Source organism: Montipora capricornis, chromosome 9, assembly GCF_036669925.1.
Source record: "Montipora capricornis isolate CH-2021 chromosome 9, ASM3666992v2, whole genome shotgun sequence".
In the NCBI taxonomy this organism is placed as follows: Eukaryota; Metazoa; Cnidaria; class Anthozoa; order Scleractinia; family Acroporidae; genus Montipora; species Montipora capricornis.
Window position 1 is genome coordinate 11958683 of NC_090891.1, and position 26559 is coordinate 11985241.

At 38.4% G+C, this 26559-nt stretch overlaps 1 protein-coding gene across 2 annotated transcripts in view; it reads left to right on the forward strand.

Moving 5' to 3' along the window:
- LOC138017026 (sodium- and chloride-dependent GABA transporter 1-like) overlaps positions 1 to 10139 on the forward strand; it is a 34554-nt gene extending 24415 nt beyond the window's left edge. For both annotated transcript variants that reach the window (XM_068864232.1, XM_068864231.1), the window contains exons 5-8: positions 1668 to 1907; positions 6310 to 6671; positions 7489 to 7654; positions 8775 to 10139. In XM_068864232.1, coding sequence (XP_068720333.1) covers positions 1668 to 1907; positions 6310 to 6671; positions 7489 to 7654; positions 8775 to 9038 — 1032 coding nt within the window. In that variant the 3' untranslated portion in view covers positions 9039 to 10139. The remainder of the gene's footprint in view (positions 1 to 1667; positions 1908 to 6309; positions 6672 to 7488; positions 7655 to 8774) is intronic.
- The last annotated feature ends 16420 nt before the right edge of the window (positions 10140 to 26559 follow it).

Here is a 26559-nt window from a genome sequence, read left to right on the forward strand (position 1 = left end):
AATAGATTCGCGCAAACGGCCGGAAGACTCTTTTTCTCTTCCCGATTGTTGGCAATAATGCCATCGAACCTGAACGCAGAGTGTCCTTGTTTGAAGAAAGAAGTCAGAAGCACAGAAAAAAAGATCGATTGGTGATAATATATTTACATGAAGAATTGTGAGAACAAGTCTTGTTACTTCCCCTTAATGTAAATTGTTTTTTTTTTTGTCAGTCTCTATTCTGCAACATTTATTCATTCACAGAATGAATCATTTTTTGTTCCTTGTCATTCTGGTCCACCCTAATCAGCTTGATTCTGGTGTCCTTCTGTGGTTTATTCTGCCTTATTCTGTTGTCATTCCGCCTTGTTCCGGCACATTCTGGTTTATTCCGGTATGTGCCGCTTTATTTGTGTGTCATTCCGCCTCATTCCGGTGTCATTCCGGCTCCTTTCGGTATATTCCGGTACCATTCTTGTTCATTCCGTCTCATTCCAGTGTCATTCCGCCTCATTCCGGCATATTCCGGTTTATTCCGGTATATTCCGTTCCGTTCCGTTCCTGTAATGCCCAATTAAATATTTTTAATCACGAACATTCCCTTGTCTTCTCTTAAGTGATGAAAGTTAAGCTCGTCTTGCAGAGACCAAATGTAGCTTGGGAAATCTCTGTGGAGAGTCTTAATGAACAATAGCAGCTAAATTTTGTTTTAAGAGGCTTCACAAAGAGGTCCTCATATTTCATTGAGGTTAGTTTGCTTCCAAAGAGCTTTTCTGAAAGAGAAAAGTTGTTTAAAGCTGAAGCATGGTAGGAAAAATGCAGCTTGGAAGACTGAAGCATCACAATGACCCACAAAAGTCAGTAAGTGGCACATTCAGGCTCATGACTTTGAGCATCACATACATGTAACCACTCCAGAATTTAGTGGGGGTCTGGATATTTGCTGGTACCACACAATACATTCTTGAGTTTTTTACCTGTTTGTTAATAGCTTTGGATGTTAATAACCTAAGCAAATGTCTTCCTTATTCAGGCAGGGTTGACTTTTGGATTTTTCATTTTGGGTCCTGGGACCCACATGTCTTGTCAATTAATTGGGTTCCGATATTTTCAAGGCCCTCCTAAAGAAGAAGTTGACCTCAATGTACCTTGTCTTCATTATTGTTGTTTTTGTCTCACAACTTGAACTTAACATATCATATAGCTACAGTTCTTGGTATAGGCAATCAAAGATAGGCAGAGCAGTGTCGTTGATAAGGCTGTACTATTTCCTGTGATGGCACTGCTCTTTGGACAGTTTTGGATCCAGAAGTAAACACGTTTTTCTTTCTGACCTTTGAACAATCCTTGCAAATCATTGCCAACTCTGGCAACTCTCATTTGCAGCCACTGTGAACCATTTGTCCAAAAACTAGGCATGTCTTTCCCTCTTTCCATGGTTTGATGCCATACTATAAAAACGTTCCTTTAGCTTTTGTCCGGCCACACCTGCCCCATTTCAATGGAGTGAGAAATCAAAATGGCAGAAAGGCATGCAATCCACCTGGATGTTGTAGTGGTTTCCATTCTCCTACTGGAATCCTGGAACCCCCCTTTTGTCAAAAATGCACGATTTCTGCATTAACACAATTCCTGTGAGAACTTACACGTAGCTCTGTAGCTGTCTAACCACCATTATTTCATTTCAGTGGAAACTTTTGAAAAATGCCAATATCTGGAAAGATGCTGCCACTCAAATGTTCTTCACTCTCAGTTTGGGTTTTGGTGCACTGATTGCATTTGCTAGTTACATGCCACTCCATAACCAAGTCATGAGAGATGCTTATACTGTGGTATTTGTCAACTGTGGTACATCAATCTTTGCTGGTATTGTTGTGTTTTCTATCCTTGGTTATCGGGAGTCGGTGACAGGCATTCCAGTCACTAAGGTATTTCTGCTGTTTATTGGATAGTTTCATGTAAATGTTTTTGTATTAAACGTCTAATTCATGGAACCCACGGAACCTACGGAACCACCTCAAAATTGCTGAATACAAAAGTCATAGCACGGTCAAAATGGTCACTTGTTTTAAAAGCGTGGATCCTGGGTAATAGTCAGGCTACCAATAGATAATCCAGTTGTATTCTCAGAACTTCGTCTAAAATCGCCGAAATGAGAGAAAGTCTGACATGGTTTGAAGCTAACTATTCAAGACATGTTTTTACTGCAAAGAACTGAATGAAGCCTGCACAACAAATTAGTTTCCTGGTCAAACTGCATGGTTCGTGAGTGAAAACTTTCAATCGAACAGAGACAAAACAGAGACAGATTCCATCATCTGCATTGGCTCATCATAATCTTGCTGGGGGCTTACCCAATAAATATACCGATAAAAGTGTGGAATTACAGTTGTTTCGCCTACGGGTCATTTCGCCTACGTCCAATATGTCAGTTCGCCTACGTCTTAAATTCTGTACCATGACTATCATTTTGTAAAACAGTTGACCACCTTGAAACAACATAGAAATGAAAATAAATAAAAACGAAAGATTTGACTAACCGGTCGTGTGGATAGACCATTCGTGCCGCTCGTGTCGGCAAAATCTCAACCGTTACACTAAAAAAAAATCTCACCTCAAGTGACAAGCCTACACAATGCCTTAACTTTTTTTTCATCTAGCTACGTTTGCGTATCGCGTGAAAGCGCACAAACTAAAAAACCAACACTAATTCATAAAGTTCATGATATTGAGAACAAATCGCAACATTGATACAAACATTGAACAGACCTCTCAAGTCTCACGATTTTGTCGTGAGACTCACGGTTTTCAGTTCAATCTCACGGTCTCACGACGAGACAGACAAATCTCACGATAAATAGAGGCGCAAGCTGAAAGAAGAAATGTTTTTGTAGCATTTCATTTTTGGCTTGCTTAGGTGAGTTTCTTGCGTCAATTCTGTGCAAATTTATAGTTAACTTTAACAAACGAAGCTGTTCAATTCTCCATCCGTCTACAGTCCATGACAGACTGCCGTTCATCACCATATATAGAACACCTTTTTGAAATTAGGTCATCATAACCAGTCTCTCGCATTTTGATCACGTTTTCAAAATGGTGGAAATTGCTGTCGAACCTGATGAACTATTGGATAGTTCTTAAAAGGCAGCTACTGCATATAATGCTGGCCTCGGTTTTTCAAAAGGTGGATAACGCTATCCACCGAATAAACACTAGCAAAAGCAATTGAGTTATCCAGTGGATAGTGCTATCCACTCTTCGAACAATTGGAGCCTGAGCAATGAGATCAGCTCAGTGCTCACACACTGGCTGGACTTAAGCTGTGAGTATTGAAGCTGTGAAAATAAAGTTTATTCCTGTGTTGTTAAGGTCCACGCATGTTTTTAAAAAAATATAAGCAGGAAAAAAACACTTTCTCTTATTAAGAACCTGTGTTTACTTGGTTGTGTCTGCCGGTCGATCAATCTCCAGATTTTTTGACATCAGTCTCCAGATTTTCGGTGTTTTGAGGTTGAGAGGTCTGATTGAACCGCCCAGTAAAGTGAGAACGAGCTAATTTCTTACGTACGTTATCCTTTATTGATATGTTAATGAAAAGTCTCCCTTTCTCTAGTATAGGCCACTAAAGGACCCCGCTCAAGACACAAGTCTATGGAAATAACGCCTTAGCTAGCAGTCAGATATAATTTTTTGCATCTAAGTTTGCGGATCGCGTGGAGGCGATATAAAGTTCATGATCGCAACATCGATACAAACATTGAACCGCCCAGTAGAGTGGGAACGAGCTAAATTTTTAACGTATCCTTTATTGATATGTTAATGAAAAGTCTCACTTTCTTTGGTATAGGCCGCTCAAGGACCCCACTAAAGACACAAGTTTACAGAAATAACGCTTCAGCTAGCCGTCACAGTTTTTTTCTGTGAGGTTCAACAAGCACTTTTAAACAATTCAGTTTTAAAGCTTACATATGAATCGTAGGCGAACTGACATATTGGACGTAGGCGAACCGACATACGTAGGCGAACAGACAGTAGGCGAAACGACTGGTTACTAAAGTGCGTGGCTACAATAAAAAGACTCGCCCATCCCAAACATACACACACACACATTTAAGTGTGCATGTACAAGTAAATGTAAAGTCAAAGCAGCCATAACAATGTCTTGTTAGTAATGTCACTCAAGAACCCACCTTGTACTTTAATACTGTATTTAGCCATGTATAAGTCGACCTTTTATGGTCTTAAAAGAAGCTCCAAAAACGGCCCTCTACTTATACATGGGTCAAAGATTTAGAGCCAAGTTCCAGCTAAATAATTTATTCAAAAAACATACTAGTGTTGTGTTGGGCATAACGAATGCAGTAGAAAAGGTTGGCTTTTCATCTGGTGGCAAAAGACTTCAAAATGAATGTAAGCAATTCCAGTTGAAATGAAGAAGGATTTGTTCAACTCTAAATGTTGAAGATACTCACTAGCACAAATATGAAATAGACACCTTAGGCGGAAAGCTCAAAAAGGCATTTCTGTTTCTTCAAATAAAACACAATCATTCAACTGCTTAGTAACCTGGCACAATACCTTGTGTTTTACGTGCAAGCATCGTCACTTACATTGCCTGAAAATGCTGGTTGGTAATGATTGCTTTTTATTCTGTGTACAAACCTGTCTGATTGAAATGCTTTTGCAAACTTCGTAGTGTTTGCTTTACGAGTTTTTTGTTTTGTTTGTCATGTGATATATTATAAATCAAGGACCAATTAAACCTTGCACATTTCGCATCGTTTTTGAAGTCATTTTCAAATATCGACTCCAGCTTCTGTGATGTTGTGCTTATCCTCCAAAGCCCTTTATCCCTGAACAGCAAAACAGGTTAGTTTGTGGTTTACATGTTTGATTTTCTGAGAACTTTTTTAAAACTTAAGGACAAAATGCCCGCATATACAACAACTGCTGAAGAACAAAACTATTAAGCGCTTGAGGCCCTGATTTTTTTGTGTATCCACAGTTCCAGAAATCGAAGAATACAAGATTAGTATCCCATGAACATTTAAAGTGGTAGGACTACCTTTGGATTTCAAAACTATGTTAACTAAACACTAACTGACCCAAGTTTTAAAAAGACACTTGTTTATTTTAACTGGAATTTTCTCATTTATTGGTCCACCATTACTTTTGCCATTACTAACTTTAAAATCTTGAGAGAGCTGGGTCGAGGAGAAAATGACGTCAAAGACTCAGTAGTTTAAGAATACAATGCGTATGTACGCGGCTGAATTAATATGCAGCACGGGAATCTCGGGCTTTCAGACTTTTAAACCCGTGTTTTGCATATAATTATAATAAATTGTGTTTACACGCTGAAATATTTTGAACATGAGTAATGGCGGAACATGAAATCCAAAACTTCCACTCAAAATAAACAGCCTTTGGATAAAACTCAAAGCTCAAAATTTTGCCAGTTAGGTGTTAAGCAAACATGCTTTCAAAATCTGAAGAAAAAAAGGAAATACTTTTTTTTATCATAGTACCACTTTAACAAAGAAATTAATAAACTGCTTTTTTGGCCATCAAAAATGGGGGGGTGGGGTCGACTTATACACAGGATCAACTTAGACACGGGTAAATACTGTAGCCTTTTATGCGGTTCATGCTATTAACAGAATGTGGATTTAATCACTTATGAAACTTCACCCAATACCCCCTAGGTAGGTTCCGTGGGTTCCATGGGCTCTGTAAATTAGACATACCAAAACTTCAGATGTTTTAAAATGACCTCCGTTTTTTTTATAAAAAAGAAGAGTAAGGCTTTAGGGGATGACCCTGACAAGGGGGAGAGTCAGGCAATGAAAAAAAGTGGGAGGGAAAATCATACCAAAGCTACATGTAGCACGGTAAGAACAAATCAAGTAAGCCTCACTTGCTCTTGTTGAAATGAGATGAAAAATGCATTTCAGAAGTGCTATTCCTGAAGTATGTCACTAAGAGTATGTAAGCACACCAAGATACCGTTTGACACCTGTAACCTCAGGTAGAAAAATGGCAGTAATTAACAGAAGTCAATTCAAAGAGAATTTCATGTTCATCATTGCCCTTTGCTTGGCTCCAACCAAAAATGGTGAATTGAGCTTTTGTGACAAAATAAAGCACAAGTGGCTGATGCTTTCAATGAAATTCCACCTTGAGTACACCAAAAGGTGACAAAATATTTTAAATTTCATTCTTATATTGAAGATTTTCCTTCCCTCAACAACAACTTACAGTGTAATTTTTCACACATTTTGTGCTAAAGCCTTATAATAATTATTATTATTTTGTTTTTGTGCCTAACAGGTTGGAAGTGGGCCTGGCCTCGCATTCATGACGTTTTCTGATGCTCTTTTGCTCATGGATGTATCACCACTCTGGGCTATTCTCTTCTTCCTCATGTTGATTCTTCTTGGAATTGACAGTGAGTTTGGAACCCTTGAGGCTGCCATTGGTCCCATAATTGATCTCAAGATCTTACCCAACATGAGGAAAGAATTGGTTACATTGCTTGTCGCAGTCGTCCTGTTTTTGTTTGGCTTAGCCATTGTGTCTGGTCCTGGATATTACGTTTTTCAAATGTTTGACGATTACTCTGTTACCATTCCTTTGCTGGTTATTGCCTTGTTCCAGTGCATTGGAGTAGCATGGGTTTATGGCAATGACAGGTACTCTATTTTTGTCTTAAAAAGTGCAAGTGAAACGGTCATATCTGTGTGAATCTGTACATTCATTCCTCTCCATCCCATACAGTTAATTGGTCCTCTTGCACATACAGTTTATCACTATGTCGTGTTGAAACTACTTGTATGCAGCTGGAATTTTTAAGATTTTGTAACCAAGTATAGCGCTGGCCAAGTTCAGGAAATCTGAAAAACCATATAACTTGTCTCAAAGACACTTACTAGACTGTATGGTCCAATTAACTCAGCAGTTCAAGTTCCTATAAGTTTTTTTAAACACAATTTTGCAATTTACTTGAAGATTAGAATGTCATCTTGTTGCTTTGCTTCCATGAAACCATGGTGCATTTATTGAGAAGTTGAGAGAAGTTGAACCCACTGGTCATTGTGAAGATTTTAGATTACCAGTAAATGCCAGTGTCTCTAAAATATATAAGGACACCTATCTAGGAGATCAATAATGTCCATATTAGTCCACTGAAAACATTTTTCCCTACATTTTTGGCTTGTTCTATACCAACACTTTAAAAAATTTCTTACAGTAAGTCTCATTTTGACAAGTGATACAAATTTTTTATATCACATCACCACTGTAAACACATTTGATTTGGTACAATACTTCTTTGTTTTCTTTCTTGTACCGTTCATTTTGTCAGATTGTATGTTTTGGTTTGAGCTTATATTTAGATTTTTTGCTCTTAAACGAATAAGTATTATGTTGACTTACAAGTTAAAACTCTGTTACTTATAGCAACTTAAAAACAGCCTGACTGGTGATACTTCATGTATACAAAATCAACAGGTTTGCAGATGACATTGAATTCATGACTGGAAAGCGACCATGGATTGGCTGGATGATCTGCTGGAAATACATCTCTCCATTGGCTTTGTTCATTGTTCTAATTGCTCTGATTGTTCAACAAAGCCAGAGTCCACCAACCTATTCTCAATTTGTTGGATGTATACAGGTATGTGCATGTATGTGGCATTGAGAACATTAAGTCATGATGGTCCATGTACAGAGTAGAAGGACCTTAGGTCAAAAACAAGACAAGGTTAAACACGATGAACTCAACACGGCATGACCTCTTTAGACTCTCTGTGGCCACCCTACCATGCTGACGTTATCACAAAATTTGTATAGAACCATTCTACTGTGGTCCACAAGTGCGACATCACGCAACATATGAATTGACTGCAGTGGTAACTTACAAATTGCTCACGACAAAGGCAATTTGCCAGCAGTAAAAATTTGTATCCAAAAAATGAATGGGATAAATCATGGACTGTTTGTAAACCACAAAGCATACAGTGAAATAGGTGTAGCAATGAAGTGCACCTGAGGATCAGCTTGAATTGATTTTGATCACTTGAGCATAGTATTGCATTACAATATTATTGTCTTGAGTGACAGTGTCAAACGTTTTCTGCTAAAACGAGATCTTTCTTATTCCACCTAAGTGCTAATAGAAAATCAAAGACAACATATTTTAGCCATGAATTAGGGGCTTTTGACCACCATCTAAAAGTCTTAGGTGGAAATTGAAATTTCTTGCATTGGAAAGATTTTATCTGTTCTAATTTCGAAGCTTCAAATTGAAGTGCGTGAAATTTTCAGTGATTTCAGAGTGCACTACTGGCCGCTACCAGTCCAAAGGGCCTGTTGACTGGGGACTGCTGGGACTCAGCCATGTTTGTGTTTCTAACGCCCCAAGCGATTGCAAGGCCTTGTTTATCTATTTCTCGCCTTACGGATTTCCTGTTAAGCGTTGTCGTTTTCTTTGGCTGTAAGTTTGCTTTTGTTATAATTTATTGCAATTCTACTGTTCTCATTCGATTGTGGAATGTTTCATTCGCTGTTGACAAATTAAAGTTTTTGTTAATTGCGAAGTCTATTTCTTCAGGAATTACATCCAAAGTTAAACAATGTTTCCAGCAAACTATTTGCTTCTCCAAAATGCTAGCTGACCTTTAGGGCAACGAAAATTGCTAACTTAAGGTATCCCTGTCAAGTGACGTACTGTTCGTCCTTATGTCCTCCCTATAGCTTAAATCCTGATGGCATAGAATGCTATGTTTTTCCTTCAGGATCCATTTGCTGGCAAAGGTTCGGAGACGTGGACTCAAGCTACTGAGTACCCCGGCTGGGCAGTTTTTATTATTGTGGTGATTGTCCTTGCCTCCACTTTGCCCATTTTGATATGGCTTATCAAGGACTGGCCCAAGAACTGGCGTGCAAGTTTCCACAAAACCTTCTTTACTGGATTAAACAATTACCTGCCTGACCCAAAGAAGGAAGGAACTTCACATAATGGAATGAGAAATTATGCAGTTGAAGGGGGACATATCTGAAGTATAGAGAGATGCTGTATGCTTAGTTTTCACAAAGAAACCAATTTTCATGGGGGTTCTGTAAAGTAATTTCATGACCAAATTGTTGAATTTCACAAGCTAGGACAACAGAAAAGGTATGAGAAGTAAATTTTTTTGGTCCTATTTCATTGCATTAGCAATGTTGCAAATTGATTAACCATTGCACAAAGGAATGGTTTTGTAGTAAGCAATATTAAATTAATATGCTGCAATTGTACATGATTTAAGGAGGCTTGCAAGTGTTTCCCACTCAGTGTATGCATGCTTATGCCACACATGCCATTGCTTAGCTGCTGACATCAATCAAATTTAGTACAATGTGTGACCACAGAACATGAGTGGAAATCGGAATTTGAAACGAAGTTGTGTCAACTGGAAAAGATCAAAATTGATAATAAATCAATTTTCGGTATTTGCACAATGACGTGCTTTTGTTAAGAAAAGAAAAAAGGGCAGAAGGGATTTTTCCAAGAATTTAGTCTTCGTCATTATTTCTGTACTAAAGAATTTGCCCATTTTTCTCAGGGAAAGAAAAAGAAAATTGCAAACTTTAGAAAAGGCTTTTAAAACAAAAATGTACAGTAGCTCTTACAACTAAGTATACGAGATACAGGTTAAGCTAGGTTACATGCCCTTGGAGAGTTGAACCAAGGCAACATTCTTCATTGTTTGACAAGTAACTGGCATTCAAAATAACTGATTTTCCAATATATACCTGTACTTCCTTTCTAAGTACAACAGCTCTTGAAAAGTTCCATGTCTTAATGTGCATAGCTTCATTAATAGGACAAATCTCACTTAACTATAAGGTTCTTTTTTTTTCCAACAAATTATATTTACAATAATTATTGTAGTGAAAGGTCATTTGAGTATTTAAGTTTCAAAGACTATGACTAAGACTTAGTTATTTGCTAACGTTAACCTTAAGCTTGCATAATAAAATAATTTGGTCATTTTACCATTTAGGTATTTTAATTGGGGCAACGTATTATTTTGTCAAAGAGCATGAGAATTGGAATCATTTCATTTTATGTAATGTGTAGAGTAGATAAACGTTGGTAATAAAACATGGAAACAGGACTTCTTAGTCCGATCATGTAGCTGCTATATTTATCCTGATTTTAGCTAGAACTCTGCCTGGAGTAATCCTGCTGCTCAAAAGCCCTCACAGGCACCTCACACTTAATGGAAGGGTTACGTTTTTACAAACGTTGGCCGTGTAGCACTTTATATTTCAACAGACTTAACTGATTAGAGTGTACTGAGAAGTGCTAGTTTTGTAACCCATATGAACCATGTGAACCATGTGAGCGTTAGCCCTACTAATGGAAATGGGCCCACACAAGGACAGAGAAAAACTCTGACCAGGGTGGGAATTGAACCCACTGCTCTACCGACTGAGCTACAAGGTCAGACGAGAGCAAGCCGTGGGAACTCAAGATGTTAAAGTCACGGCAATGAACATGTACATGTACAGAAATGTTCGTGTTTTTAAGTTCGATTGTCATTAATCTTTCGATGAGAATTCGATTCAGAGTTATGTATAAAAACTTTTTTATTTTCTTCATCTGTCTTTTGGCTTGTCTTTTTCTGGTGCAAACGTAAACAATGTTTTGACCTGGCATCAGATCAGACTAACAAGAAGAGGAATTATGAAGCGGAAACAACACCTTCCGTCCTTTCTTAGTGTCTGCAATAAACGTTTGGTTAGTGCAACTGCAAGACATGCTGGAAAACGTCCGTCAGAGCAATTTGCAGTTAGTTTTTTGCAGTCTATTTAGTTGGAGAAGAAACGAGTGAATTTTACTCAAGACCGTGTTTTGTTATTTTTACACTTAATTTATTACCAAAGCTTAAAAAACTAAAAGACCTCAAAATGGGACAGGACATTACAAAATAATTTACGGTGTGAACGTGTGAGCCAAAGGGCCTCTGCTGGCACGACATGTGGGTGCCCCCGCAAATGGTCTTAATTCCCCCCCCCCCCCCCCCCCCCACTTGAAACAATAAACTGGAACGCTGAAGTTCAATACCACCCAATTCAGTGCGTTCCTTTTTTGTGTAACACGTACCACAGGCAAATCAGTGTACGCTTTATGGAGCGTCTAGTAAAAAAATTTCCGTGTCGGGAAAAGTCTTGCCTGTCACTCCCCTGCTAAGTGGTGTCTTAGTTCATAGAGTCTTCTGCGCGTATTTTGTTAGATTTGAGGGAGTTGGAGTAATGCGCAGATTTCTCTGGTGCACACAGGAAAACATTTAATTAACTTGCTATGGCGTTGAAAGTCATTGTAACGCGAATGGCGTTTTAGTGCATCTTTAAACGAAATATACCCTTATGGAGCGCAAGAATGGAACGTCAATTGGTTAAACAAGACAGGCGGTGAAAAATAAATATCTGGAATCTTAAAAGCGAATGGCTGATGAAACCATACACAGATCGTGGAAATTTGACTCCGGATGAAAGCAGTTTCAATATGACTGTAGGTTATTGTAGGTCATTCCTTGTTTTAGTAACTGCGTATCAAAAATACCATAATACTCTTTGTTTGTTCCTCCAAAACTTTGCATAGGCATTGTTTCCAGTTTCTCTTGGGACCATTGTAAGTCCCAAGAGAAAATAAAAACAATGCTTATATAAAATTTTGGGGGAACAAACAACGGTATTATGGCATTTTTGATATTGGCTAATCATATCATTTAAACTGGTGTTGTTACAGTTGAAAGAATTTATTAGGATTTGTATGGTTAAAGGAACCCTTTGCAACCCAGTCACGCTTCAAGTTTTCAAACCGCTTTAAAATTCTCCACCTTTGCACACTTATTTTTTTCTTCTTTAGCCCAGTAGGAACCTGAGCTCTGTTTGTGGCACATAATATCCCGGCGTAGTCAATCCAAAAATCACTCAAACCCAATTGTTCGATTGGTTCTGTATTCGAACATGATCGAACTGGAGCTTTTCGGTGAGTTCGATTAAGTTCGATTACCGAACGCAATCGGGTGTCTTGAAAACAAAGACCCCTAATTAGGCATAGGATTAGCCAAATTGAGGGTTTTGTGTTACTTTCTTCGTTTTCGAGTCTTAGGGTCTTTGTTTTCAAGACACCCAACGCAATCGAACTAAATCGACGCGATCAGTTCGCTTTTGTTCGGCAGAAAAACAAAACGGCATACAAAAACCGATAAAGCTTTCTGTCTGAATAGAATTGGTCCAGAAGGATTCCACTCTTTTAACCGCGTTTTAGGGCAAGTCTGAAAGATATCAACACGTTGCAATTAGCTAAAATCTTTATTGTTTAGGTGATTCAAAACTGATAAATTCACAGTACTGGATAACATGAACAGCACAGTAAACCATGTAAACTGTCTTTATCACATTCGTAATAACACCGACCGGTGTTAAGGTCGGGGAAGATTAAACCGCCGTCGTTGAAGTTTCGTTTTCTTTTACCACCGCGCTCCCGGAATAGTTAGTTTCACGCCGAACGTTCCATTGGCAAACATTTTGGGTGAGTTCGATTAAGTTAGATTACGAACTCAAAAGAGCGATCGAGTTTGATTAACTACGTCGAGAATTAGCTTTATGGGGACAGATCGTTTGCTGCCAGTGCCCCTAAACTTTGGAATGCACTACCAGTAGAAATTAAGAATTCTGAATCACTCGATATTTTTAAGAGTAAAGTTAAAACACACCTGTTCCGCCAGTGCTATAGAGTATAGAGATCATATTACATATAGTTTATAGAGATTACTATTATTAAGTTATGTATAGTGTATAAACCTTATTTGCATTATTATACAGGATATAGATTTTCTTGTTTTTCTTTAGAAATCTATTGTAATTTTAGAGTTTCTCATACTGCATGTAATTTGAATGTAAGGGTGCGTTCGATTGACCCTATTCCGGAATAAGAATACGTGGAGTGATGATTTAAAACGGTATGTCTGGCGTTTTGAAGCAACAAGGATAATAAATATATGTTTAAAATATCATTTTAGCTGGTGTTTGACAATTTTAAGGTGAATCTCCGTAAAAGCGAAGGATTTCCAACTTCTGTTCTAAGTATTCCTATTCCGGAATACGGTCAATCGAACGCACCCGAAGATTTGAATGTAAGATTGTAAGATTGTAAAGCTTTGAGAATTTTGTAAAGCTAAATATATATTATTATTATTAATAATTATGAAACATCACACTGGACGGCAAAAGCTTTTGGTTCCTAAACAAGTACGAAATTTTCGAGTGTTTAAATGGTCATACAAACTTTATGCACCTATTAGTCTGGGGGCATCTGTAATCCGGTGGGAGTTTCGCTATGAAAGCGGCCCATCTAGATGTGCTAAGGAGACCCTAAAGAACATGCCAAATGTTGTTTCTAATTTTGTAGCTTGCACCGACGGCTTTTACGAGATTTAAAAGTGTAACTGAAAGTCCAACATGGAAACGAGCCTTGACCTCCAAATGCTTTGTAACCATCGTCAATGGTGGCGAATCTTAAGGCCCGTTCAAACGGTCATGATAGTTGATGATAGTTGATGATAGTTTCAACTATCACGCACGTTTGAACACGAACTATCATTCACTATCATCAACTATCATCAACTATCATGCAGTTTGGACATGTTCAAATTCGACATGATAGTTCATGATAGTTTTTTCCGTTTGACCGAGCGGATGATAGTGCATGATAGTTTTTCGGTCAGCGGGGGTAACCAAGGCGGGCTCAATGCAATATGGCTACCGCAAGTTTGCCATCGTCCTGTGAGGAACAACAAAACAATAATTTGGACGAATATTCGGACGACAGTGACGCTGAAAGCGAGAAAGTGAGAAAAGCTAAAAAAGCTAAAAAACCAGACAACGAGAAGTGGAGTAGTAGTTTGATATGCAACCTAATAGATGAGTACGAGGCACGGCCATGTTTGTGGAACATTTTTTGCGATGTCTACCACAATCGGGATGTAACTGGAAAAGCGAAGAAAGAAATGGCAATAGCTGCTCTTCTCGGCTGATACACAGCCATTTTCGTCACGAAATTCAAATCCCCGCCATATTTGTTTACAATCGCGCGCGGTAGGAGACTAGGTACCAGTTAACTACGCCAGCACATTGCGCGATTTCGTCAACTATCATGAACTATCATGGACCGTTTGATCGCAAACATGATAGTCAATGATAGTGAATGATAGTTTAAACTATCATCAACTATCATCAACTATCATGACCGTTTGAACAGGGCTTTAGACAAAAATTCTCATACTTCAAATTGGGGTCTATCTGACACGTAACAGTGATAGAAGGGATCACGTGACCACACTAACGTGAAAACGAGGCTGGATCACATAATGCCTTGTAGCTATTGTTTATGGCGACAGATTGTCCCAATATTACTTATACTTTCTATTGGAGTGTAACTTAGACAACTCTGTAGCATAACAGGAAGGAGCCATTTTTCATAAAATGCCTTGTGGCATATTTTGCACCGCCTACTTTCAATCAGCCAAATGCAATTTTATCACAACTCCCTGGCAAGGTATCCTATTCATCTTCGTCTTCCTCCTCCTCCTCTTATCATCGTCGTCATGATTATCATCAACATTATCAACATCAGATGACTCATGCGTATCGTCATCGGCATCATTATCACAGCTTTCATCATCTCCAGCATCATTGCAGCCGCAGAGATCGGTATATTTAAATTCCGCTTCGCGCCATTGACATCTATTAGTGCAACATTGCTCCTCAATTAGAAGGAGGATTGCATCGGATAGCATCTTGGGGCAATCCCCATAAAGCAACCCGTACAGGTATGGTGTACAATTGCACCTCAAGAGAACCCATTGGGAGGCTGATCATTACAAAATGGTTGCTGCATGCTGTTGATGCTGCAAACTCGGGAGCCACTACTATCAACATCATCTAACCTGACACCGACATGCACGTGTTTGTAGTGTCCCTCAGACAATTCCCAGAAATAATAATAGCTTTATTAATTAATACATCCTTAAATGAAAAATACGGTGAATTTACGATAATAAAATTAAAACACTATAAATATGAGGCAATGTTTGAGTTTGGCAGACTAATAACTCACGCGAACATTATCTATTGTTTAAAATTCGACTTGACCTTAGCACAAAGGACTTCATGTCCCTATCAGCCCTAGAATGTGGTATCTTAAGGCTGAACGCGGTTCATCACTCGAGTAGAGGCTATTGATCGATGGCATTGATTTCAGTGAGTAATTGGGATGTTTCTTACATCATACATCTACATTTATTGAGTTGATAAAATCTTGTAAGATATCACATCAACTAACCTCTTAAAAGTCTCTCGAGTTCGCACCTAAAAGCTGCATCTCTGCGCTTTTAAAGTTAGCCAGGAAGGCTAGCTTTCATAATGCCAGTAAGAGAAAAGCCGCGATTCTGCACACGCTGCAGATCTTCAACGAGGTATTTGGGAATACCACCCCACACCGAAGATGCATACTCCAACACTGTGAGAACACTTTTTCAGTTGTGACTAGGAAGAGCAAGTATTATAGAAAGGTACATCTCAATCCTATTATTCTTGCTCTCGACCTGCAAAACTGCGGCGCTTCCTGCCATGCGTAGAGTGGAACTGATATAAAAGGATGCTTTGCGGGTGTGATAAATAACATTTTTTACTTGATCACTTCTCTCTTTCGTCTATAACCCACACTTCAAATATACATTAATTTCATTCATTGAGTCATTCACAGGAACAAATAAGACCAACAAATTGACCCACTAAGAACAATGAAAGACAACTGGTGGAGCAAGAAAGCGGAAGAAAGAGTGTAACAATTCACAGGAATTGTTCTCCGCACTTAAAATTGTGTACAGCCCCAAAACGAATACTGTTGCCCCAGTTAAGAAAGCAGATGGAAGAAATAACAAACAGATGGAAAGAGCATTTTCACCAACTGCTGAATCAAGAAGGCAACGTAGACAGTGATGCAACTGACCACTTAACTGCTCGAGAGACAATGATGCATTTGAATGAAAGAACTGAGGAAAGCTGTAAAAACTGCTACAATTGATGCAGCGCCTGGTCTGGATGACATACCAGCTGAAGTCATAAAACAAGGGAGTGATGGTCTACTACAACAAATGCTTTTCGTAAAGTGCACTAGGTGAAACCGCTTGCGTAGATCCAAGGCTGGACTAACTGCACACCTAAGAACTTGCAAAGCGCAACACCGGCGCTGATTACTCTCGGCTCAGTCAACATCAAACTCGATTAACTGCCGGAGAGGCAGAGCATTGCATCAGCATCACCGAAGTCATGGGCTCGAAAGACCGCTGCTAGAATTGAGAAATTAATCTGCCTGCTGTACCAGCCTAAGACACTTATTTCCCAAGTTAAAGACCAAAGCAATCCTCCATCTAATTAAGGAGCAATGTTCCACAAATAGATGTCAATGTACCGATCTTTGCAGCTGCTGCAATTATGATGAAGATTATGGAAGCTGTGATAATGATGCTGATGACGATAACTATGAGTTATTTGATGTCGATATTGTTGATGACGATCATGACGGCGATGATGATGAAGAGGAGGAGGAAGAAGACGAGAGAGATGAATAGGATACCTTTTATCCTTGTCCAGGAGTTGTCAAAAAAACTGCATTTGGCTGAATGGGCCATTTCAGAGTTGCTGTTAGTCTCGGTTTCGAAGTGAGTCTCGGTGCTCAACTATTGTAAGGAAAATGAGTTTGATTTGCATAAGAATACGCAACTCATTTATGTTTGAATTGTTGTGCACCAGGACTCGTTTTGAAACTGAGACATGCAGCAACTCGGAAATGGGCTATTGACTTGGTTGTAAAAAGTAAGCGGTGCTAAATATGCCACAAAGCATTTCACGAAAAAAAGGCTCCTTTGCATGTTATAATGGCACGAGACAGATTTATTACTGTTATGTTACAGGCTGTCTAAAATTATACTTCAATAGATAGTATAAGTACTATTGGGACAATCTGTAGACACAAACAATAATTACAAGGCATTATGTGATCCAACCTCGTTTTTTCACATTAGTGTGGTCACGTGATCCGTTCTATTACTGTTACGGGTCAGATACATTCCAATTAAAAGTATAAGAATTTTTGTCGAAGATTCGCCACCACTGACGATGGTTACGAAGCATGTGAAGGTCAAGCCTCGTTTCCATCTTGGACTCTGAGGGTCACACTTCTAACAATAATAGGCTGATTTAGCAACAGAACGGGAACGTCAGTGGCGACGTCGCGCGCAGCAAATCTACCAATGAGAATTTAGAATAGAGAAGAAAAGATAGGAGTCTATTCTATTCTGAATTCTCATTGGTGTTTTTTCTGCGCGCGCCGTCGCCACTGACGTTCCCGTTCTGTTGCTAAATCAGCCTAATAGAGAGCTTTATATTCCACGACGAGGACGAGAACGAGTACGAGATATGACTGCCCGTTTTTTGCGAAAATACTAAGGAAATTTGTAACCCGTACGCTTAATCTTACTCTTTGTTTGCAGTATAGGTTGCTCAGTTGTTCTTATTGCTGAAAAAACTGAGCCTTTCTGCTCATCAAAAAATGCCCAAACTGCTACTGTGTTGTTGACTTGTTTTGATTCGACGATATTTTTGCAAAACCTCGCACTAAAATGACGACGGCATCACGTTTTTCCCGCAAAAATGACGCTGCTTTGCGCGCGCTCACTGTTGTCTTGTGTAAAAACCTCGTATTCGTAGTCGTTCTCGTACTAGAATCTAAAGCTCTCTAATAAAAGGAAGGTGACACACGTTAACACCAACCCAGTTTAACAACCCGGTGTGGACTCGACCTCGTCCCCTCTGCTTGGGTTGCCATATTTTTAAAACTCTAGTGCTCCCCGCGCGCGCTCCTTCGGCGCTCGCAGAGCTCCGCTAATATGTAGATTTAGCCAAGCCTAAAAGCTGAGCTCCCTGGTTACCGTACTTATTCGGCTACAAGCCGAGCTCGGCTATAAGCCGAGACCCCAAACTTCTTACGGAAAAAATCAACTTGATTGACACGAATTGTAAATGCATAATACTCGGCTATAAGCCGAGACCCATTTTAGGTCTTGATGTACGTGTATTATCGACTATGGAATTTTCGTAATTTAAAATACAAATTGACATTGACTGAAAAATTATACGCAAAGCAATCAAATCAACACGAAAAATAAGAAACAAACAAGCGGCGTGATCGTGAGGTGACGAATGTTATTAAACAATTACTGACCTCACAGGAAACGTGTCTTCGAAAAAATGAAGCGTTTTATAAAAAGTTATTCGACTGGAAACCTTACAACCTCGCTGTTAAACTTATAATAGTCGCCGAAGCAGAAGCTGTAGAAAATAACTCCGAGATCGCCGGAGAATACGGCATCAGTATTGCCTACTGCCTGTAGGGTTTGTGAAAATCAAAGGTTTCGAATTGTCCACGTTTTGATGTTTCAGGTTGCTGCTTTAATAATTAAACCATTTTCTTTGCTTTCTTCTAGAGAAAAATTCATTGCCTAACTACTGACTTCCACGGTAAATTTACGCTAAAACGGTGAAACGTTGACAATCACTTCTCAATTGCAATTTACATACATTAAGTCCATTTTAATTTAATCATCCTGTAAATTCTTCTTGGGTTGGTACCAGCTCCACATCGCCACCACTCGATATATTATTAACCGAACCTCACAAGACGTCAGCGACCCCACCTCTCTAGCTTATTCCCTTCGCTAACCGTTGTCATGCCTTCGAATGCCAACATCAGTACCAGTGCAAGGAAGATCGCGCTTATTTCGCTCGATTCTCGTCTCGATAATAATTAAGGCCCCCGATGTCATGTGTACGCTACGTTAATCAAAGTACACAGTGTCAACTACTTTACGTGGAAATGCGGTACACAGCATATTGAAGATGTTCCTTTACACACCACATAGCATTTATAATTATTTGGCCTTCTAAAAACTCTCCAACAAATATTCCTTGATTATCATCATGTTCAGACCAACTGCCCACCTATTTAAATACAAAGCATGCGAAGAGACATTCCGTTTATCTTAGTAACAAGTTTACTTCTTTTTTAAAGAGACTTGACTTCTGATCTACACTTCTACAGATTTGCCAATTTCCTTGAAGCAAATACAATACTCGTCACATTTGTTGGAACACCCATTCCCGTTTCCCCCTTCCTCCAATGTTGATTTCCACAACTACTAGTAGTCGCCCGAAAAATTCTCACACAACATTGAATTCGGGGAAGGGGGATGTGGTATAAGCTACGATCTTGTAACACGATGATTCTGACCATTCGCTAAGTGTTCTAACTAAATATGTCTAGTATTGTAAGTATCGGAGAGGCTGAACATTTACGCACGCATGCGCTGACGGAATGTTTGAAGAAGAGACGAGAAAAATATGCAGTACCTCCAGACGTGGCGCTAGAGCGTCGTACCAAACGAGTCATCCCGGGATTTCGGCCCGTGCGATCGCTTTTGGACGCAGTTGGCCCTCCTCGCCTCCCGGTACGGCATTGAGGGAGGGATATGTCGGCCCCTAAACCATATGAGACAAATCCCACGCCTACTCACAGCTCCAAACCGCCCTTGTCATTACAATTTAACGTAAGATTTCCATGGCTTATATATTCAAAAGAAAAGTCATTTTATCTGTCATGTGGTAAGCACTGGAGTCGCAGATTACAAAGTGCACGCATGCGCCCTGGCGAAGGTAACATACATAAATGCATAAAACATTATTCATCTCGAATTTTAGAATAAGATCTTCGAGACATTACAGCTAACATACATAATATATACAGATACATAACTAAATATTAAATAATATTTAAAGATATATTAATCAAAACGAACAGCCGCTGTACAAAATCCGGTCCTGGATTAGTTTAAAACCAGTAAACTCAGTGGTACGGGAAAAATCAGGTAGCGCATTTCGCAACGTACTTAGTTAACACGTAAGAAAAAGAACTAAGACCATAACTGGTTGTTCTAGGTTTATGGAGGGACAGAATGTAATTTCCACGAAGATCATGCATAAGAAGAGAACGGGAGAGAAATCGTATTTTTCATATATGCTGGACAAGCCTTTTCTTTCTTTAACTACTTTTATACGATAATATGAGGAAATTTTAAATGCGCTTATTGCATAGAGATGTAGAGTTTGACTTAAGTGGTACGTAAGAGGACAGGTAATCGCAAATATAAATCTCATTACTCTCTTATTTACATTTTACCGTTTCTTTGACAAGAAAGTACTAAAGGCCAGGCCAAATTTCCTATGATATAAAGTCTACGTTAACAGCACGCACCTTGGCTACTCCTTAGTATCCGCCTAGAAATCTTCTTCTCGCTACTTTTTCCTCATTTGACGAGGACCAGTCTCCGCTTGCCTCCTTCATGCCCGAAAGGAATTCTGGGTAATTCGGCCGTTCCATGACAAGGGAAGACCCCTGATTCTCATTTCATAGATTTTCTTATGAGTGCGGAGCCACCCAGTCCTACCGGCAAAATACAGCACCGATTGAAGTTTTTAGCTTTCCAAACTTGCTCAAATTGTATCGGTAGGTCCTGGAATTCGCCCACAGAAAGGCCAGAGAGACGACTTCACTGGTGCTGTGAACCGCCATCTTTATAACAGAGCAATTTAGGCGTTCCAGTCTGCATGAAATCATCTCTCACCTCTGTCTCAAGAAGACCAGACACGCACGGTTCTTACGTTACGTTTATGCCCCTGTAGAATCAACCGAAATCTCAACTCCTTGTCAAAAGTTAACCAGCATCTTGATATTTTTGTTAAGCTACAATTGTCTGAGTATTGGTGTGCGTTGGTATGAAGCCGTGCGAAGCAATATACGGCCCCGTGCAATATTCCAACAGTTCCAAACTCGTGTGATAAGTATATTTTGTCCTGTGAACACTTTAATAGGCTCTATTCCCAGATGGACTGACATGATTATCAAGTGCAACGGTCAGCTTTGATTGACATATTTTATATACCAAGGAGTCAGAATAGCTATGCAAATATATTACGGCCCCTGAAGACGTTTTCTTTCTGCGATAGGACTGACTAAATCAGTTGTAGCAAAAGAAGAGTTCATCGGCAATGGTTGGTGCTCTGCTTTTAAAAAACTCAGGCTGAAACCCTGAAAATATAAAGCTAATGAAAACGACACCTGTTATTAATTTATGAAAAACGACAAGTCTGTAATTTCCCTGTTAAAGTGCAAAACGAGTCCATTGTTTGGCACATCCGACTTTTGACAATACCACTGTTTACCCTCATTAATTAGGTTAATTTATGTATGCACAATAGTGAAATAAATCAATGGATGCTTTCCAAATTCTGCCCCTCTAATACTTGTTATAAGGAAGAAATGTATAGGCTTGAAAATATGACAACGTAATTAGACTTTTTCAATTACTGGTCTGTGATGAGATGGTTTCGAATCGTGAATCTCAACGATTCACCATGGTGAACCGTCGGTGAGCAGAAAGATAAACAGTTCATTTCTTCGGAGTTTGATCGTAGCACGAGTCAAGTTCGAGCCCGAGTCAAGTTCGAGTCACGAGTCAAGTTCGAGTCAAGTTAAATTTTCCTCTTTTTTTTAGTAGTTTTGTTTTTAATTGATGTGTGAAAATAATGTACCAGAGGTAATTAGGCCTAATTAGGTCTTTTTAGGGCTAATTAGGCCTAAAATTAGCTTTAATGAATGTTTAGGGTACTTTTCTTTAGGCCTAATTAGCAAACATAACAAATGCTACAGGCGAAAACAGGATCATAATTACAATAATATATATACCTTTATAATTTTTTGGATAAGGAGTGAACTTGGACCATCCAAGTAGAAGTGGCTAATCTAGTGGATGATCACGATCAAATACCACTTTAATACACCACAGCATTTCCCCGTTTGCTGAGCTGAATAATCAACAAGTATGTCAAATTGAGTATTGAGTTCTAAAGTGTGTTATCAAATAGCGAAAGAGAATTCAACTAGTTCCAAAGGCGAGACTGAGAGCCATTGAATTTTAGAGACATAGACCATATTGGATAGTATGTACCGAAGTATAGAGTGTTTTCACGTGACGTCACAACTAATCCTCTGGGAATCGAGCACTTCTTTTTTTTTCGGTGGAAAAACAAGGTTACTAATCACGTGAATAAAAACACTCCGTAGGTAAGGCTGCCCAAGCTCGATATATGAGTGAGTATCTGTGCTGATCTGTAATATGCAAGAGTAGAAATATCAGAATTTGTATTTACGATTTAAAAATTAAAAAAAAAATGTTTACCTTTCTACAGTCTCATTGTGTATCGTCTCTGGTATGGTTCCTGGGTCGATTAAAAGCGATTTAGGTGGTTTTGAGGTTCCTCTTCTTTTCCCTCTATAGGGAAGAGAAGAGAGGAGGAGGGAAAAAAAGAGGAACCGCACCAGAGACACAGAAACAACACTGAATCAAGGTAAGCACTTTTCTTTATTTGACATCGTAAATATATATTTTTTTGCAAAAAACCGCTTTCCCCACACAAATTCTTATATCAGAAATAACACACAAAACAGCGGTGACAAACATCAGATATAAACGCATCATTTGAAATTATCTTTTACTTGACGTTTCGTATGCAGAAGTGACGGTTAATACAAAATTAACTTATTAAATATTTCGTAACAATAGAGGTGACAAAAACTAATGAAGACACAGCTTTTCGCTGATGACATATTCATCTAAGGTTAGCTTTAAATCTTTGATCAACAGTGTCTTTATGAAATAAAGCATTGTGTCAAGTTACTGCACTACCACACGCACGCAATGCGTACCTATTTTTACAGTGAGTGTCGGATTGCCCTTTCGCTAAAATTTCAAAATGATCCAATAAACTGTGTTCAGTTGATGTTGTAACATAGTCCGCAAGAGCCGACGTATGATGACCATTAATTAATGCTTTAAAGTGCTCAGTTTTTCTGTCATGCAATCGTCTTTTAGTTTTTTCGATATAAAAATCATTGCAGTCCCGACAGGCCGTCTACATACAATCTTAGCCAATTGGCCATGGCTAAGTCTATGTTTGTAAGGAAAGAAAGATTTAATGCGACGAGTGCTTTGAAAAATCACTTTAAGGTCAATGCACCAGTAGAATTATTTATACACGACATAACGATTTTGCTTTGTAGCCCTAAATAAGGTAAAACTAAGAAAATTTTCATTTGGGAACTGTGATGGTTGGAGTCAATGGTTTGTTTAGTTGCTTTTGTAAGAAATCATTCATGTTATAATTAACAACACCTCTCGTGGGTAATCGTTTTGTGACAGCAACTTCTCCAGTTCATCCAAAGACGACTGAAACAAACGAGGCGACGAGCAAATGCGGAAATAACGAAAAGTGAGAGTGCGAATCAGATTTACTTTGTATTTTAGAGTGAATGAATCCCATTTGGTGTAAAGACCAGTGAAAGTTTTCTTTCGATAAATTGATGTTGAACAAGAGGCTCTAAGAAGCCTATACTTACGCGCTGTCAGGTTATTTGTACTTTTGTTGACAGTTTAATAATAATAATAATAATAATAATAATAATAATAATAATAATAACTTTATTGTACACCACAAAACAAGGTATATAGGTGTTACAAGAATCTATTTGAGAGAAGTTGCTCTTTATCGTGTGAGTTCATTGACCTAATTATACTTTTCATCTTTATTTGAAAGTTTTTTTCTTCGATGAGTCCATAGACCTGTACTTTTCAATACAAGTTGAAGGAAGTTCTTATTTCTTCCCTTGGTCCATTGGGCTTTCTCCTCTTCCTTCCAGTTTGCTGCAATTTCTGAAGTAGTTTTATGCTTTTTTATTACTTGTTTCCTTTCTAATTCTATATTTGATAGTTCACATAAATATCTAAGAAATGCAACCTCGTACTTTGTTTCAAAACAATTAAATTTACTTTGAATAATAGAACAAAAGAGATCAATAACAGAATCTACATTTGAAAATACTTTTGTTACATTTTTTGGTTCAGAACCATTGTATACAAAAACGTGGTAACTCATCTTTTGCTTTGCATACCATTGGAAAACACAATTAATGCAGTAGAAAGAAATTCACATCAAAAAGCCTGTGCTGCTTTCCTTATTATCCAAAATGGCAGTTTTAAGCTGTTGTTTACTGGGAACCACATTACAAGATAAATTTCCTTGACATCTTGCTCTATGAATAACTTTTACATAGCCAGCGGCCTACGTCTAATTTCTTTAGAAAATCAGAAATAAAAACATATTTTACTGGAGTAACATTTTCTGACAAATTGCTCTTCCATTCTCAATGATACTATCAACTGTTTGAGAGGTGCAATAGTTACGAGACTTTGAGGTGGAAAAACAAATAGAATAAAATGACACAGCAGAACATTCTTTGCAAGAACATCATTTAAGTGCTCCTAGGGTCTAAAATTTTGGTTTCGAACATATAATGAATGAACAATGCTTCCACTGTTGCTTCACATTTTAATAATGTTAACACATTTTAACCTCATAAGTAACAGATGTTTGTGCACATGTATTCTGAAATTGTTGTACCAAATTCATTAATGAATCTATTTCAATTGAAGTACATGTTGCAAATGGGTCACGTACCGGCAGGTACAAAACACAGGTCACAGGTCATTGTTTTACCAATACAGAAAGTATCCTAAACATTCATAAAAGCTAACCTTAGGCCTAACTAGGCCTAAACAAAAGTTTTTAGGCCTAAGGTTAGCTTTTATGAATGTTTAGGATACTTTCTGTATTGGGAAAACAATGACCTGTGCCGTGTGTTTTGTACCTGCCGGTCCCATACTTAATAAATCGCTGCCACGAGAATCAAAAATTTTACACCTCCCATTAGGCAGACAGTATATTGCTACTGTGTAAAGTTCAACTGTTAAACAAAATGCATGATAATTATCCATGAGCAAAGAATCAAAGGCAGCTAACATTGATATAACATAAGGAAAGTCTGCAATTAGAGGAAGTGCACTATTTAGCAAAGCACTATATACTATCACTGTATGTCAACTGAAAGTTAATGTAGCTTACGTTATAACCATAACAGGCAAATCTGTCAAAAATAGGAGTCCCTGTTTGCATGATTGTGAAAAAGCTGAATACATATTATTCCCAATGTTTATAATTTGAACCAAGTCAGCTGAAGAGGTTATTGGATTTCGGAAATTTTAAACAAGTGCCGACAGAGACATTGCCACACGTTGTGTGCCTGCATTTGCCGTACCAAATACTTCAACATTACCTTGACTGTATGGAGCAGCAATAGTTTTAGTTGGAAGAACAATTCCTGGACCTGGGTTGTTTGTACGTCATTTGCGAGTTGAATTAACTCAGGAATGTAAAAGCGATACAAATAGATCTTTGTAAAGCCACAGATAATTAATTTGTTACATTTCATAAATGTGAACCAAAGTTATCAATACTGGCAAATAAATGGTCTCTTAGTAAAACAAAACTAACACAGAAAACCAGAATTTCCCCTTGAAGCATCCTCTAAATTCCTTTGCCACCAAATAAACAGAATGCATATCAACGACTAGGCTGTATTGTTGAAACCATTCCCCATTTTGACTTCGTCGCATGCCCATACTGACAATAACAGTAGTTCTAAGAACAGCTCACATTGCTAAAAGTCGGATAAGTTTTTCTCAGGTATTCTTATACCTCATTCACACCAACAAGACATGTTTAATTAAACTTGGTTTACCAAAATAAAAATCAGTCACAGAAAAATGTAGGACTGGCTTTTCCATGAGATTCAGGTTTGTTTCAACACATGCTTTGACCTGTACTAAATTCGTAGTCGACAAAAGTCAGTAAACATGATTTAAAAAGGAAACACTTTAAAACCGTGTTTAACTAAACATGTTTAAGGTTTGGTGTGAATGGGGCATAATTTAGTTTCGTTCAAAGCTGCTCTAAGGTTCTCAAAGATCACTAGGAGATGACCGGCTTGTTGATGGAGATCAGTTTGCCTGACCTTTATGTCGATCCCCGCTCTCGTGCAAAGTGTTTATTTGTAAAACAAATTAGAAAAAATATATAATTTTGTCTTTAATGTCAACAACTTACATTTGGCTCTACAATCGAAAAAGATATAATTATTCTAACAGCTCGATCCGTACGACCGCGACTATAATCACAAAGTTTGAACGGATGGACAGGTGCAGTCAAGATGCGATGATTAATTCGGGCGCGACCATGCACATCCAAGAGAAAATGACACATCTCATAGATTAAGGGCTAGACTTTCAAAAGTCCTTCGTCTCGTGTAGATTCGCGTCCGAAAAATCACGCTTCGCTCGCCAAAACATTTTCTCCAGGGAAATTGTGGCAAGTCTACTTATAAGGGCTTGAAACGTGAGAGGGATGGTTGATTTGTTTCAAACACGCACTGTTTATCTTGTCATGCAAAATGGACTG